Source organism: Triticum aestivum, chromosome 5D (assembly GCF_018294505.1).
Source record: "Triticum aestivum cultivar Chinese Spring chromosome 5D, IWGSC CS RefSeq v2.1, whole genome shotgun sequence".
Lineage (NCBI taxonomy): Eukaryota > Viridiplantae > Streptophyta > Magnoliopsida > Poales > Poaceae > Triticum > Triticum aestivum.
In genome coordinates this window covers 227,710,890-227,727,449 of record NC_057808.1, presented here as the reverse complement: position 1 = coordinate 227,727,449, position 16,560 = coordinate 227,710,890, and the positions used below count along the sequence as shown (strand labels likewise).

The 16,560-nt window shown below is 55.4% G+C and overlaps 1 protein-coding gene across 1 annotated transcript; it reads left to right on the top strand.

Annotated features, from left to right (window-relative positions):
* Nucleotides 1-10,720: 10,720 nt before the first annotated feature.
* Nucleotides 10,721-12,579, top strand: LOC123120313 (UDP-glycosyltransferase 75C1). Its single transcript, XM_044540284.1, has one exon. It carries the CDS (start codon nucleotides 10,836-10,838, stop codon nucleotides 12,345-12,347), a length of 1,512 nt encoding a protein of 503 aa, XP_044396219.1. The 5' UTR covers nucleotides 10,721-10,835; the 3' UTR covers nucleotides 12,348-12,579.
* The last annotated feature ends 3,981 nt before the right edge of the window (nucleotides 12,580-16,560 follow it).

Here is a 16,560-nt window from a genome sequence, read left to right as displayed (position 1 = left end):
GCGGCTGGCGTCAGGAGGCTGTGGAAGAGGAAGAGGGCGGGCGGCAAGGCCGTCAACTTGGAGTACGCGGGCACCGACGCCTTCATCGCGTATTGCCGGTCCTGCCGCCTCGTCTTCCAGCTCCTTTCCCGGCACCGTCATCACCGGCCCACCCTTGGGTAGCCACCGAGGTGTTCTCTTGGTGCTTTCTGCTGCTCGTAGCTCGCCTAGGTGCCCCTTTTGCCCTTTAGCCTTCTTGACCTGCCTCCTGAGGAGAGGGACAAGAAAGGGGTTACGGGCATCTCATCTCTTTTTTAGTTTGTAAGCCTACGGGCCTTCGTTAAATTTAGTACTTGTAATCCCCTTGCTCATGTTTTTCATTCCGTATGAACTAAACCTGTATGGGATGTTTTTAATGAAAAAGGGATGTTTACCGGGTTTTTCGTTCGCGGGTAGACCCGCGACAAGGAGCGAATCCTTGTTATTATTTAAGATAAACGTTTTTCGCCTGGCAACAGGCCTTGCCGCCCCCCTCACTTCACTCGACCATTCTCACGCTCTTGGCGGAGGTAGGGATGAAGTGGGCTTAGGCTCCTCGTTCTATCTCCTTGCCGCCGCGGCTACAACCAAATCCAGACCTAGGAGATAATCCTTAGGTATAGGAAAAAGGGGAGCACGGTAGCCTGGAGATAAAACGAGGTTTCACATGCCCCAGTTCCGTTCCGAAATGCATGACAGAGGATGAAAGACTTATCTGGATCTGCAGCCCCCGGCAACCTTGTCTCGCCGCGATTGGATCGTTGTACTTGCAGCCCCCGGCAACTCTGGTTTGCCAGGGTCGGGACGCCGGTCCGTTCTCTTTCTTCCAAGTAGCTCAGCAGAAGTGCTCATGTGCCCTGCGAACCAAAGGAGAACAGAAAAGAACAGAGAGACGCGCACTCGACCTCTAGGCTAGGGGTTAGTCGCCGCTAAGCACTATCAACCCTAACCAAGGAAGAGACTCGACCTAGCATGCATGCTATAACTTAGGGCGTCAGCGCTTCATTTATTTGTGCTCAGGGTCTGCGCCTGGCTTTGTACAAAGGGTTACATGCCTTGCTGGCAAGGATTGTACAAAAGGTGGCTTGTCAGGGGGCCCGGCAAGCCGCGCCTTATGGGTAAAACTTGCGAAGATGCTCAATGTTCCAGGAGTTGCTCACTGGAACGGCATCTTCGGTCTCCAGGCGGACTGCGTCGGGCCTGGTGACTCGTATTACCCGATAAGGGCCTTCCCACTTCGGCGTCAACTTGTTGGAATTCTTGGCCGACTTAACGCGCTGAAGAACAAGGTCGCCTTCCTCAAAGCTTCGGCCATGAACCTTGCGGCTATGGTAGCGGCACAAGGCTTGCTGGTAGCGTGCTGCTCTCACAGCCGCCCGAAGACGATCTTCCTCAAGGAGCGTCGCGTCATCTTGCCACAACTGCTCTTGCTCAAGCTCATCATAAGCGAGCACTCGAGGTGACCCGTATATGAGTTCCGTGAGGAGAACTGCCTCCGCCCCGTATACTAGGGCGAAGGGTGTCTGAGCAGTGGCTCGATTTGGCGTCGTCCTGATTGACCAAAGAACCACCGGCAACTCATCAATCCAGCGCCTTCCGCTCTTGTGCAGCCTGTCAAAGGTCTTCATTCTCAGGCCTCGCAACACTTCAGCATTCGCCCTCTCTACTTGGCCGTTGCTCCGGGGGTGTGCCACGGAAGCAAAACAGACCTTGCTGCCGAGGTCTTGAATGTACTACATGAAGGTGTGGCTTGTGAACTGCGTGCCGTTGTCGGTGATGACTCTGCTTGGCACACCAAAACGGCAAACTAGTCCTTTGAAGAACTTGACGGCTGACTGGGCTGTCACCTTCCTCACTGGTTCCACCTCTGGCCACTTTGTGAACTTGTCGATTGCAACGTACAAGTACTCAAACCCCTGACAGCACGGGGGAAAGGGCCCAGTATGTCGAGCCCCTAGACCGAGAATGGCCAGGAGAGAGGGATCGTTTGAAGGGCTTGAGCCGGTTGATGAAGCTTCTTTGAATGGAACTGACATGCTTCACACTTGGTTACTAGTGTCGTCGCATCCTGGAGGGCGGTGGGCTAGAAGAAACCTTGCCGGAACGCCTTCCCGGTAAGGGCCCTCGACCCTATATGGGAGCCACATATGCCTCCATGTATCTCTGCCAACAGCTCCAGTCCTTCCTCCCGGGGGATGCACTTCAATCTCACACCGTTCGGCCTTCTCCTGTACAGGACGTCATCGACGAACTGGTACAGGGCAGACCGACGGGCTACTTTTTCCGCTTCTTCCTGCTCCTCGGGAAGTTCCCCTGTTTGGAGGAATTAGACAGTATGATGCGCCCACGCCGGAGCTTGGGGCTCGACGGCAAGGACCAAAGGCATTTCCTCTGCCATGGGAGCGGCTGTCTCTATGGCCAGGGCTCGACGCCCTGTCGGAGCCAGTTGCTCTCTGGCAGGCTCAGCGTCCACGGCAGCATCCTTGCCGGCAGCCGTGGAGGGCTCGGTAGGAAAGTACTCGTTGGGACCTGATTTCCTTCACTTGTTCCACCCTGTTGATGGTTCGACGGATGGCTGAGTTAACCAGAGCAAAAAGGTACCTGGTTCCACAGGTAGCTTGAATGCAGCACGCTTTGACAGGTAATCGGCGATGTCGTTCTCCGCTCGGGGAACGTGCTCTGCTTGGATACCGTCAAAGCGCTCCTCCAGCTTCCTCACTTCATCTACGTAGGCCTCCATCAATGGGCTCTGGTAATCCTTGTTGACTTGTCTGACGACAAGCTGTGAGTCACCCCTGACGATGAGCTTCTTCACCCTGAGGTCCGCCGCGATCCTAAGACCAGCAAGCAGCCCCTCGTACTCAGCAGTGTTGTTTGTGGACATCTCCCTGGGAAAGTGCATCTGGATCACGTACTTCAGGTGCTCTCCGGTGGGTGCGACAAGCAGCACACCGGCACCGGCACCTTGTAGCGAAAAGCCCCATCAAAGTACATGATCCAGTCGCGGTTCGCTTCCTTGCCGGGGAGAGCAGTCTCTTGGATTTCTTCGTCAGGTGTTGAGGTCCATTCTGCAATGAGCTCTGCCAAGATTCTGCTATGGATTGTTGAAGTACTTTCAAACTTCAACCCAAAGCTCGACAACTCCAAGGCCCATTCCACAATCCTTCCGGTCGCATTTGGGTTGTGCAGTATCCGTTGTAGCAGGAGGCGGGTGACGACAGTGATCTCGTGGGCTTGGAAGTAATGACGCAGCTTCCTCGAGGCCATAAGGAGGCCGAAGAGCAATTTCTGCACACCGGAGTACCTCGACCTAGCCCCCTGCAAGAGGGAGCTGACAAAGTAAACCGGGTGCTGCATCATCTTCTTCTTCTGCACCACTTCGCTTGACTGTGCGGGTGTTGCCCCGACGGCGTCGGACTCTGCCGGGGGCCTTGCCTTGCCGGCACCAGGTCCTGCCGGGGGAATCTTTGGCTCGCCATCCGCTGGTTCTTCTGTCGCAACTGCCTCCTCGTCGACCTGCCTCTGTGCCACCAGTGCGGCGTTGACCACTTGATTCGTTGCCGCTAGGTACAGCAGCAACGGTTCTTGTGGCTTAGGCGCAACCAGTATTGGCGTGGACGAAAGGTATTTCTTCAGATCCTGCAATGCCGCCTCGGCTTCTGGGGTCCACTCCATCGGACCTGCCTTCTTCAAGATTTTGAAGAAGGGAAGGGCGCGCTCGGCGGACTTGGAGATGAATTGGCTCATGGCGGTGACGCAGCCGGTGAGCCGACACACATTCTTGATCCGCTTGGGCACCTCAATCTGTTCAATAGCCTTGATTTTGTCTGGGTTTGCCTCGATCCCACATTGCGACACAAAGAATCCGAGAAGCTTGCCGGACGGAACGCCGAAGACACACTTCTCAGGATTCAGCTTAAGGTTGATCTTGCGCAGGTTGGCAAACGTCTCTTCCAGATCTTGCACAAGGGTTGCCCCGTCCTTGGTTTTGACCACTATGTCATCCATGTATGCCTCCATGTTTCTATGGAGCTGGGGTTCAAAACCAATTTGGACTGCCCTTGCAAACGTCGAGCTAGCACTCTTCAACCCGAAAGGCATCCGTAAAAAGCAATACGTACCACGTGGGGTGATGAATGTTGTCTTCTCTTCATCTTCTCTCGTCATAAAGATTTGGTGGTAGCCTGAGTAGGCGTCGAGGAATGACAGCAGATCACACCTGGCCGTGGAGACGACAATCTGGTCGATGCGCGGCAATGGGAAGGGGTCCTTAGGACAAGCCTTATTGATGTCTGTGTATTCAATACACAGCCTCCACTTCCCATTTGCCTTGCGCACCACTACCGGATTGGCCAACCACGTCGGATGGAGCACTCCTCTCACCAAACCCGCTGCTTCCAACTTCCTGATCTCCTTTGTGATGAACTCCTGCCTCTCCGGAGCTTGCTTTCTGACCTTTTGCTTGACGGGCCACGCATGAGGACAGACAGCTAGGTGGTGCTCAATCACCTCCCTAGGAAAACCGGGGATGTCGGATGCTTGCCACGCAAACACGTCGACATTCGCCCGCGGGAAGGTGAAGAGCGCGCCTTCCTATTTTCTGTCGAGGGTGGAGCCTATGGTGAAAGCCCCTCCCGTGCCATCCTCCCTGAGGGACACCTTCTTGGTCTGTGGTGGCTCAGCTCTGGATTTCTTGCTCTTGCTAGTAGAGCTCTCTGGCACGTCCTCGACGGTAGCACAACACTCCGAGGAGGTGCGCTTGCCGGAGTGGGTGCGAGAGGTCTTGTCGGGCTCCTTCTTCCCTCCCGAGGCTTTAGCGGCAGGAGCAAGTGCCTTGGCGGCAGGTGCTGCAACTGCTTCCCGGTAGAGTTAGTCGGCGCAAATCAGCGCGTCCTTCTTATCGGAGGGAACGGAGATGATAGTCAACGGCCCGGGTATCTTTAGCATGTTGTAGGCGTAGTGCGACGCCGCCATGAACTTGGCTAGTGCCGGGCGGCCGAGGATCCCGTTGTAGGGCAAGGGGATCTCGGCCATGTCGAAGATGATCCTCTCCGTCCTGTGGTTCAACTCCCCTCCAAACGTCACGGGCAGCGTGACCTTCCCCTTTGGCTGGCTCCTCCCCGAATTGAGCCCTTTAAACGTGCCCGTTTCCTTGAGGTCTCATCAGGGATTTGCAGCCTTTTGATCACGACGGGCGAGATCAAGTTCAGGCCGGCCCCGCAGTCGACCAACATCTTGTTCACCTTGAGGTTGCGTATCGTTAGGGAGACCAACAACGGCAAACACCCGACCGCAGTTGTGCGGTCAGGGTGGTCCTCGGCGTCAAAGATGAGGGGCGTGCTAGACCACCTCAGCGGCTTCTGTGCATCGAATGACGGCTCCGCTGCTGTAATCTCTCGCGCCCACTGCTTGAGCTGGCGGTGAGAAGTATGCAGCGAGGCGCCACCGTCGATGCACATGACCTCTGTAGCCTTCTGGAACTCTTGCGCGCCGGACTCGTCGTCCTCGTCATGATCATCGTCTTCTTGCTTCTTGTCACGGCCCTGGGCGGGCCTCTCTTGCTGGTTTTCCTTGTCGCGGTGGCCTCCTTGGCCGTCATGCTTCTTGCCGGATCCCTCGGCACCGTCCTGGCCCTTCTCCTTGTCCCGCCTCTCATACTCGGACTTTTGCTTTTCAGCAAGCAGCTCGACTTGCCGGCAGTTCTGGAGGTCGTGGCCTTTGGTGCGGTGGATCTTGCAGTACTGCTTGCCGGAGCCCCCTGGCTTGTCGGCAGTTGCTAAGGCCCGGCAGGCGACGCACCCGGCAATCTCCTTGCCGGGGTTGTCTGCCTTGACCTTCTTGGCAGCGCCGGTGTCGTCAGAACCCTTCACGGCAAGCACGGGTCTTGCCCTTGCGTTTCCTAGTTGCGACCGTCCCGCCCTCTCGTCGGGGCGGCGGTGTCTCATCAAGTAGAGCCGGTCCGCGCCGGCGTCCTTGGCCTGGGGTACGTTCCTTCCGCTCTTCAGCCGGCGCATCTGTCGCCAGAACATAGAGTTCGGCCAACATCCTTTAACCTTGGTCATCGCCAGCTTCTTCAAGCATCTTGCTGTTGCGCACCAGTTCTGATGGAACGCGCTGATCACAGGGCGGGAATGAACGTCGGGGATGTTGTACTGCACTCGGCTGAATATCTGGATGTATCTGGTGGCCCGCCCCGGCGACAGCTTCTCCCTCACCCCCGGGAAGTTCGAAGCCGCCAAAGCTCTGTTGCCGTGGTGCCGGCGACCAGCTGCGTGCGACCGTGGCCGCGCTTTGACTTCTAACCACGTTAGAAGGAGCGTCTATCACGCCCAGCGGCTGCGCGCCATTTTCGCCAGCACTTCGGCGGGCATGCTGGACTCCTTCGTCCCGTGGACGATGCATGGGGCTCTTCCCATTGCGGTGTCCGGGGTCTTCAGCGCGGTGATGCTGCTCGTTGCGCGCACTCTGGGAAGAGCACGCTGTGGGCGCCGGCATGGGCGTCCTGGAGGTTGCCGCACCCGCCCGGGGGTGGCACAACGACGCTCCTGGAGGGCCCCGCGCCGCCTGCGGGGGGCCCAGCTCCGTCTTTGGATCTGGCGATGTGCGGCCGGTCGTCTGGAGCGCGAACGACGCCGCTCGCCAAGCTCTGACTGCCAGGGCGATGCTAGTGCTCGCGGACTATGGCCCGGGTCGTGTCCGCGACCGGCCCGCTGCTCGTCCGCACTGGCACGGGACGTTCAGCTCCCATCGAGCCGACCGCCATGGCCGTCTTCTTCTTGGGAGCCATGGCGATGAAGAAACGCTAGGCTAACTACTAGACCAAATTCTCACAATTGCGCCCCCTACCTGGCGCGCCAAAGATGTCGGTGTGGAACGACACCTATGGGATCACAAGAATCCCTACTACGGTTGCCGGGGCGCAGGGTTGCGAGAAGAGCGGGATTAGTAATCAGCACAAGGATCGTTTACCCAGGTTCGGGCCGCGAGGATGCGTAAAACCCTAGTCCTGCTTTGGTGGATGTATTTCAGAGAGTTCTTGAGCTCTCGAACTAGCTATGATGGGTGCGTGGTTCCAAAGAGCCGAATCCTTCTCCAGTATGCCATGGGCCTCCTTTTGTAGTCGAAAGGGGCTGCCACAGTGGCATACAAGAGGTGGAAAGGCGTACAGTACTACGAGCTTATCGCTCGTATTACAGGACAAAACGCATTTAATGCACCGCTGAGGTGTCCCCTAGCTTTATCAGGGACGGGGGCGAGGCCCGTCCCGTCCGTCGCCGCTCCTCCTCGCTTCGACACGCGCCCTGGCCAGCGATGCATGCGGCGCCATGTAGGCAGGCAGGCAGCTGAGGTGGCGCGGTGGTGGAGCCTTCACGAAGATTTGCATGCCGCCACGCAGGCGCTTGATGAGTTGGCCTGGCAACTGCATGTTGCCACGCAGGTGCCTGCTCAGCTGGTTGAGCTGGCGGCTGCATGCGAACGGTGGCGGAGACTTGGTTGGTGCGGGTCTGGCAGTGGCCCTGCTGGCGTCCTCGGTGAGGGCCTTGCCGGGTGGCCCGGCAAGGGTCTTGCCGTGGCGCGCTGTCATCCCCGGCAAGGATCTTGCCAGGGGTCTTGTGACTCTCCTCGGCAAGGATCTTGCCGAGGACCGTTGTCTTTTAATCCTCATCTGATCTTGAACATTCCTTGGTCTTGACAAAGATCTGCATGCCATCATGGAGGTGCCTCCCGAGCCCTAGTTCCAACGTGGTTGGTTGAGTTGGAACCCGTGGGCTCGAGGGTGGCTCACTCCGCTGGCGTGGGCGAGCCGCCACGACAAGGGTCTTGCCGGGGCCGCCGAGGCTGCCCCCGGCAAGGATCTTGCCGGGGGAACCTGCTTTGCCTCTCTGCTTCTTTGTGGTCTTGATCTTGGCGTTGCTCTGGCTGTCTTGAGCTTGGCTTTACCTTGGTTCACCTCCTCCGCTCTGCTTGGTGCGGCCGCGGGCGCGGCTCCGACTGTCCGTGCACAGGTAAAGGGGTACAAAAGTGTGCCCCCTCTTTTGTACACCGACAGACGCCATCGACCTCGACGCCGCCGCCGGCCTCGCCTCCCTCGCCTCGTCCGGCCGCCGCTCCTCCGGGAAAGGCAAGCCTCGTGCCCCGCGCAAGACCGCCGCCGTGACCAAGCCAAAGAAGGCGCTGACGCCTGAACAACGGGGGCAAGGGAATCGGCCAAGAGGAAGGGCTGGAGGCACGCCACAGACGTGAGGGATGAGGCCGCCGCGGAGGCCGCCGTCGTCGCTGCCGCGCAACAGGAGGTCACCAACGCCCGCGTCGCGGCGGCAACGAGGGAGGCGCTCTACATGCTAGGGTTAAACCCTAGCCAGCACTGCCTCATCCAAGCCGCCGTCGCCGCGGCCAGCACCGGCTCGTCGGCTTTCCTCGGATGGTGCTGCCCGAGTCGCCCCGTGCGTCGGCTTGCAGCCCGATCCCCGGCTTCGACGTCTACCCGCAGGCCTCCCGCCTCTCCGGGGAGTGCTCGCCCGGCGTGAGCATGGTCGCGCCTTCCACGCTCGTGCCCGTGCCCATCGACCTCAACGCCACCCCGGTGGCCGGTGGCTCGTCATCCGGCGACGCGAGGAAACGTGTGCGACAGACGCCGGCCGCCGTGCTCCCGGGTGCCCGCAACCTGTTCGAGGAAATGCCGTCCGCCGTCGGCGAGGACTACATGCAGAACCTCATCTTCGAGGGCGGTGCGCCGGCCGCTGGCTACGATCCCGACGAGACACAAAGCCAGGACGACCGCGGGGCGTTCATGCTGGCCGCTGGCTATGATCCCGATCTGGCGGCCTTCATGCGTGATCAGGTCGGCATCGACCTGGACGGCTTCCCCCTCGACCACGAGTTCCCGGACGACTACGGGCTAGAGGAAGAGGACGAGTGCGACATCGAAGTGGAGCCTTTTGTTCGAGGACGGGCTCGCCAACCAAGCCGCCAGTCCTAAGCCAAAGCGCAAGAGCAAGCGCACGAAGGCGTACACGGCGGCCGAGGACAAGCTTCTTTGCGAGTGTTGGCGAGATATTAGACAAGACCCCAAGACGGGCGCCGAGCAAAAGCATTCAACCTTTTGGATTCGTGTTCACCGAGAGTTTCATGAGCACAAGAAGTTTCCGCCTTACCAATTTGTGAGCACGCGCGGGTGGGTCTCCATTTTCAAGCGGTGGAGGGTGATCCAACAAGAGTGCAACAAGTTTTGCGCTACTCTTGAGAGCGTCAAGGCCCGCCCCGTGAGCGGCATCGCCATGCAAGACATGGTATGCTAGCAAGCCGCCCTCTTTTGTGTCATCAAGTTCATCCTTTGCGTGTTCATTTGCATATCACTTGCCCATATGCTTGCATGGAAACATTTTGTAGGCATTTCAAGCTTTGGAGGCATTCAAGGTTCAGCACAATGGCAAGTGCTTCAACCTCTCCCATTGCTATCGGGTCATCAAGGACGAGGAGAAGTTCAAGGCGCAATATGCCGCACTCAAGTCGCATGGGGGAAAGAAAGCCATGGAGGATGTTGGGGAGGGCGAGCCGGCACGGCCGCGGGGGAAGACCAACTCCAAGAAGGAGGACAAGCGAGATGCGGCCACCAACGCCTTGATCGCAAGCGTGGACGGCATGATGAATAAGAAGGACTCAAGGGAGGAGGAGCGCCGACGTTTCAAGGCGGAGCAAATGGACGCTTTCATGGAGATCCAAAGGAGGAGGCTTGAGCTGGACGCCGACAAGCAAGCCAAGGTGTTCGAGCTAGAGGCGGAGAAGCAAGCCAAGATGCTAGAGATCGAGGCCGCCAACGCCAAGACCAAGGCGAAAGAAGTGGCTCTCGCGAGCATGATGACCGGGGTGGAGATCATGAAGGTGGATCTCAACACCGTGTCGCCAAGGAAGAGGCCGTGGTTCGAGAAGATGCAGGCCGACATGCTCAAGTCCGATGACGAGTGATCTATGGCGGCGAGCGCCATCTTTTTTGTATGCCGGCAGGTGTGCCGGCATGACCACGGCGTGGTCGAACTCAAGTCCCACCCCTTTTTGTGTGCTGGCATGTGTGCCGGCCGGCTGGCGAGTGCGCCAGCATGAACTGTGGTGATATTTTCTGAAGTCGGCATTGTATGCCGGCGCTGGCATGGTACCGGCATGAGACATGGCCGCTGGCATGATCGGCCGCGGGCCTTCTTTAAAAAAAAATTGAATGCGGACATGAAATGGGTCGGCGCGTTGGGCGCACTGCCGACCCAAATGCAAAACTGGGCGGACGCCGGGCGGGCGGCCGACCAAACGGACAAATACGCCGTCTGTTCGGGTCCGCCCGTTGAAGTTGCTCTTATTGTGTGAGAGAAGAGAGAGAATGGGTCTGCCATATTAGGGTTACATTGTGGTGGGTGCTCCTGCATGTAAAGTTACATAGTGGTTGGTGAGCTGCTGAAACCCTGCATTTCTTAAACAAGGGAAAGGTTCTTTATACAAAACATAAATAAGTATACGTTGTGAGGTGTCACTCGCTGGTTGGCTCGGTAGGTGCCGGTCCGCTCAATTTTCGGCTGCGCCTTCTCCTGCTAGCAGATCGATTGCTCGGACATGTCAGCCAGCGTACCGTCAGTGCTGACCTCACAATTGTTGACCCGGTCAAGGAATTCAGCGAGCTGGTGGTGATTGGTGAGCTTCGTCTTCAAGCACGCTCACGGTCACACTCACTCTGACTCTTTCCAGCTCGACGATTTTCCCAACCATTTAAGAGCCACAGTCCACAGACACACACACGCGGCACACACACTACCCGATCGACTTGCCTTGTCATGGCCGACGCGGAACGCCAGCAGCACGGCCCAGGCGACGGCGGGCGCCCCCACTTCCTCATCGTGGCCTACGGCATCCAGAGCCACCTCAACCCGTGCCGCGTCCTCGCGCGCCGCCTCGTGCAGCTCCACGATGCGGACGGCTCAGGCCCCGTCCTCGCCACGCTCTCGGTCCCGCTGTTCACCCACCGCCGCATGTTCCCTTTGTCCGGCAACGGCGAGCCGGAGGGGGCGGAGGCCGCAGACGGTGCCATCTCCTCCCTTCCCTTCTCCGACGGCGTCGACGACGGCACCACCGCCAGGGGCCCCGAGGAGAGGGCGCGCCGCCGCCGCGCGTCCGCCGAGAGCCTCTTTGAGGTCGTCGCGCGCCTCGCCTCCCGCGGCCGGCCCGTTACGTGCATCGTGTGCAGCATGATGCTCCCCTGGGCACTGGACGTCGCGCGGGAGCACGCCATCCCGTTGGCCGTGTTTTGGATACAGCCGGCAACCGTCCTCGCCACCTACTACCACTACTTCCACGGTTACGGCGAGCTCATCGCGTCCCACGCCGCCGACCCCGCGTACGAGGTGACTCTGCCCGGGCTGAGCAGGCCTCTCAGGATCCGTGACTTCCCGTCATTCCTCGTCGACACGACCGGAGGTGAGGTGGGCAAGGTCGTCAACGCGGTGTTCTGTGAGCTGTTCGAGTTCATGGACGAGCAGAGGCGGAATGTCAAGGTCCTCGTGAACACTTTCGACGAACTGGAGCCGGCAGCGCTGGCGGCCATGAGGGAGCACATGGATGTGTTCGCCGTCGGCCCCGTGGTCGGGTCTTCGGCCGACGCGCGGATCCATCTGTTTAACCACGCTGGTGACGACAAGATGAGGTACATGGAGTGGCTCGGGGCGCAGCCGGCGAGGTCGGTGGTGTACGTCTCGTTCGGCAGCATATGGACGTACAGCAAGCAGCAGATGGAGGAGATCGCGGACGGGCTGCGGCGGTGCGGACGGCCGTACCTGCTCGTGGTGCGCAAGGACGGGCGGCAGGAGGACGTGAGCCGCTGCCTCGAGGACGTCGTGCAGGAGAGGAAGGGCATGGTGGTGGAGTGGTGCGACCAGCCGGAGGTCCTCTCGCACCCGTCCGTGGGGTGCTTCGTCACCCACTGCGGGTGGAACTCGACGCTCGAGGCCATGGCGCTGGGCGTGGCTGTCGTCGCCGCGCCGAGCACGTTCGACCAGCCGACGAACGCGATGTTGATAGAGGAGGAGTGGGCTGCCGGCGTTAGGGGAGAGCGCAACGGCGAGGGCATCTTCTCCGGGCCGGAGCTGGCGAGGTGCGTTGAGCTGGTCATGGGCGACGGCGCGAGGGCCGTGGAGGTCAGGAAAAAAGTGGAGTCTCTGAAAGGGATGGCGCGGGATGCAATGGCTCCCGGAGGGCCGGCGGAAAGAAACCTCCGAAGCTTCGTCATGGAGGTCCAAAGTTCGGATGAAGCTCGCAGGAAGGATACAAACACCATAAGTCCACAACCATGACGAAATCGATGCCAAACTTAGCCTATAGATTCGCACAGTCATATTCTAATCAACTCGGGATTTAAATACTCGTTTATTAGGATTTGCACGTGTATGTTTTAAGATGGGCAGCGCAGTGAGTGGATACTGTCCCGACAGATGGACATGGATCATATACTGTATTAAAGAAGATAAGGTAAAGAGTGCCTCCAGCGTAGTTTACAGGGTTATCAATACATGCTAATCCTCTCCATTCACTCACTTCTCTACCCTACTAAAGAAGGGAGTTGCATTCCCTTTTAGTAACTCGGAAAAGGACCAAACCAAACCCTCATAACAAATCTTTTGTAGCAACTGAAGAACCGATGGCCGTGCACCCTCAAAGATGATTGCATTCCTATGCTTCCACAACTCCCACCACGTACGTGCAAAAATGGTGCGCAGGTCCTTCGTACTCACATTGTTCGATCCACGCTTGTCAATCGTCCACTCCACCAGTGAGTCTTGGGCAGATGGGATCCAAGCTGGTGAATCCGGCGCAACACAAATAGCCGCCCAGATTGTTCTAGTGAACACACACATGAGCATAAGATGATTGATCGTTTCCTCCTCTTGATCACAGAAAGGGCATGCGGCTTGATGCGGTAGGCCTCTCCGTGCAAGACGGTCCGAGGTCCAGCATCTGTCTTTCATGGCCAACCAAGTGAAGAATCTGCATTGCAAAGGAGCACGCGACTTTCATGTCAAGTCCGCTGTTGGGATTACCTCTCTTCCCCAAAATCTAGCCGCATACGCTGATCTCACAGAGAACCGCCCGTTCGCCTCCCACGACCACTTAATCTCATCGGGCGCATCGTCCTCGGATGCCACCCAAGTACAAACCACTTGCCAGAGCGTGAGGAATTCATGCAGGGTGTCCAGCCCAAAGTTGGGCGAAATCCATCGCCCAAGATCCACTCTCCATGGCCGAGCAAACCAACCTCGTCCTGCATGTTCTAGGTGAAACTAGGTCATACACACGCGGTGCAATCTCCTGAACTCTCCGACCATCTAACCATTTGTCTTCCCAAAAAATGTTGTGCGGCCCGACCACGCTGTACTCCTCATAGCTGCCTGGCACAGCAGTCTTGCATCATCCGTGACTTTTATTCGAAACTCGCTCCACGGCCTTGACTCATCTATCCTTTGTAGCCACAGCCAACGGGCCTGCATGGCGATGTTCATCCATCTTAGACTTCGCAGCCCCAAGCCACCTGCCCACTTGGGCGAGCAAACCATGTCCCATGCAACCGCACAGTTGCCACCATTCGCTTCCACTCTCCTACACCACAAGAAGACTCTGCAAATCTTGTTCATAGATGCGATAGTTTTCATCGGGAGATCTAATGCCATCATAGCATGGATTGGCATGGCGCAGAGCACGGATTGAACCAAAGTTAGCCGGCCACTCTTTGGCATGAGTGCTGCCTTCCACTTTGGCAGCCTATTTGCCATATGATTGATACGTCTCCAACGTATCTATAATTTTTCATTATTCCATGCTGTTTTATAATCAATCTTGGATGTTTTATAATCATTTTATATTATTTTTTGGTACTAACCTATTGACATAGTGCCAAGTGCCAGTTGCTATTTTTTCCATGTTTTTTACATCGCAGGAAATCAATATCAAACGAAGTCCAAATGCCACGAAACTCCACGATGATTTTTTATGGGCCAGAAGAAAGGCAATGGGTCCTGGTTGCACCAGGGGGTGCCCCGAGGGGGGCACAACCACCAGGGCGCGCCAGGAGGCCCAGGCGCGCCCTGGTGGGTTGTGCCCACCTCGGGTGCCCCCCAGACCGCCTCTTTGCTCTATAAATACCACAATATTCCAGAAACCCTAGAACAAGCGTCGAAATATTCATCCAGCCGCCGCAGAGTCCAGAACCACCAGATCCAATCTAGAAACCATCACGGAGGGGTTCACCACTTCCATTGGTGCCTCTCCGATGATGCGTGAGTAGTCCTTTGTAGACCTTCGGGTCCGTAGTTAGTAGCTAGATGGCTTTCTCTCTCTCTCTCTCTCTCTCTCTCTCTCTCTCTCTCTCTCTCTCTCTCGCTGAATTCTCAATACAATGGTCTCTTGGAGATCCATATGATGTAACTCTTTTGCGGTGTGTTTGTTGGGATCTGATGAGCTTTGAGTTTATGATCAGTCATATCATTTTATATCCATGAAAGTTATTTGAGTTTGTTTGATCTCTTATATGCATGATCTCTTATAGCCTCGTGTTTCTTCTCCGATATTTGGGTTTTGTTTGGCCAACTTGATCTATTTATCTTGCAATGGGAAGAGGTGCCCGGTAGTGGGTTCGATCTTACGGTGCTCGATCCCAGTGACAGAAGGGGAAACGACACGTACATATCGTTGCTACTAAGGATAAAAAAATGAGATCTATATCTACCGCCATATAGATAAACGGATCTTGTCTACATCATGTCATCGTTCTTATTGCATTACTCCATTTTTCCTTGAACTTAATACACTAGATGCATGCTAGATAGCGGTCGATGTGTGGAGTAATAGTAGTAGATGTAGGCAGGAGTCGGTCTACTAATCTTGGACGAGATGCCTATGTAATGATCATTGCCTGGATATCGTCATAATTATTTGAAGTTCTATCAATTGCCCAACAGTAATTTGTTTACCCACTGTTTGCTATTTTTCTCGAGAGAAGCCACTAGTGAAACCTACGCCCCCCGGGTCTTCTTTCTCATATATTTGTCTTGCGGTCTACTTTTCCTTTGCATTTTTATTCAGATCTATTAAACCAAAAAATACAAAAATACCTTGCTGCATTTTATCTTTATTTATTTTATTTGTGATCTATTATTTCAATCTATTACAATTTATCGCACGTCCGCTTGCCAATTTCTGGCGCCGTTGCCCGAAAGGGATTGACAACCCCTTTAACACGTCGGGTTGCGAGGTGTTGTTATTTGTGTGCAGGCGTTGTTTACGTTGGGTTGCTTGGTTCTCCTACTGGTTCGATACCTTGGTTTCATAACTGAGGGAAATACTCTACCGTCGCTGTGCTACATCATCCCTCCCTCTCCGGGGAAATACCGACGTAGTTCTAGCTACCATCAAGGAGAATTTCTGGTGCCGTTGCCGGGGAGGATCTTCAACATAACCAGGTTCCTAATCACAAATCTCATCTCCTTGGAATTTACATTATTTGCCATTTGCCTCTCGTTTTCCTCTCCCCCACTTCACACAAAAATTTGCCGTTTTATTCGCCTCTCTTTTTTCGTTCGCCGTTTTCTTGCCGGATCTATTTTTGAGTGCAATCTTGTTGTGTGGTCATCATGACTCAAGAGAACACCAAATTATGTGATTTCTCAAATACCAAAAACAATGATTTTATTGGCACTCCGCTTGCTCCTCCCGCAACTAGTGCGGAGACTTGTGATATTAATACCGCTTTGCTGAATCTTGTTATGAAAGACCAATTTCCCGGTACTCCTAATGAGGATGCCACGTCCCATCTTAATACCTTCATGGAATTATGCGATATGCAAAAGAAAAAAGATGTGGACAATGATGTGGTCAAGATGAAATTATTTTTGTTCTCTTTGCGTGATTCTGCAAAAAATGGTTCTCTTCTTTGCCTCGCAATAGTACCGATTCTTGGAACAAGTGCAAAGATGGTTTTATCACTAAGTATTTTCCTCCCGCAAAAATTATTCCCCTTAGAACCCACATCATGAATTTCAAGCAACTTGAACATGAGCATGTTGCACAATCTTGGGAAAGGATGAAAATGATGCTAAGGAATTGCCCAACTCATGGGTTAAATCTTTGGATGATCATACAAAAAATTTATGCGGGATTGAATTTTGTTTCTCGTAATCTTTTAGATTCCACTGCGGGTGGTACTTTTATGGAAATTACTTTGGGTGAAGCCACCAAATTGCTTGACGATATCATGGCAAATTATTCACAATGGCATACCGAAAGAGCTCCTACTAGTAAAAAAGTTAATTCGCTTGAAGAAATTTCTTCTTTGAGTGATAAAATTGATGCTCTTATGAAATTGGTTGCTAGTAAAAGTGCTCCTATTGATTTTAATGATATGCCTTTGTCTACTTTGATTGAGCAAAATAGTGATGCCATTGATGTGAATTTTATTTCTCGCAATAATTTCAATAATAATGCTTATAGAGGTAATTTTAATCCTAGGCCTTTTCC

Coding starts and splice junctions, on each gene's coding strand:
- LOC123120313 (XM_044540284.1), top strand. CDS start 10,836: ATGGCCGACGCGGAACGCCAGCAGCACGGCCCAGGCGACGGCGGGCGC.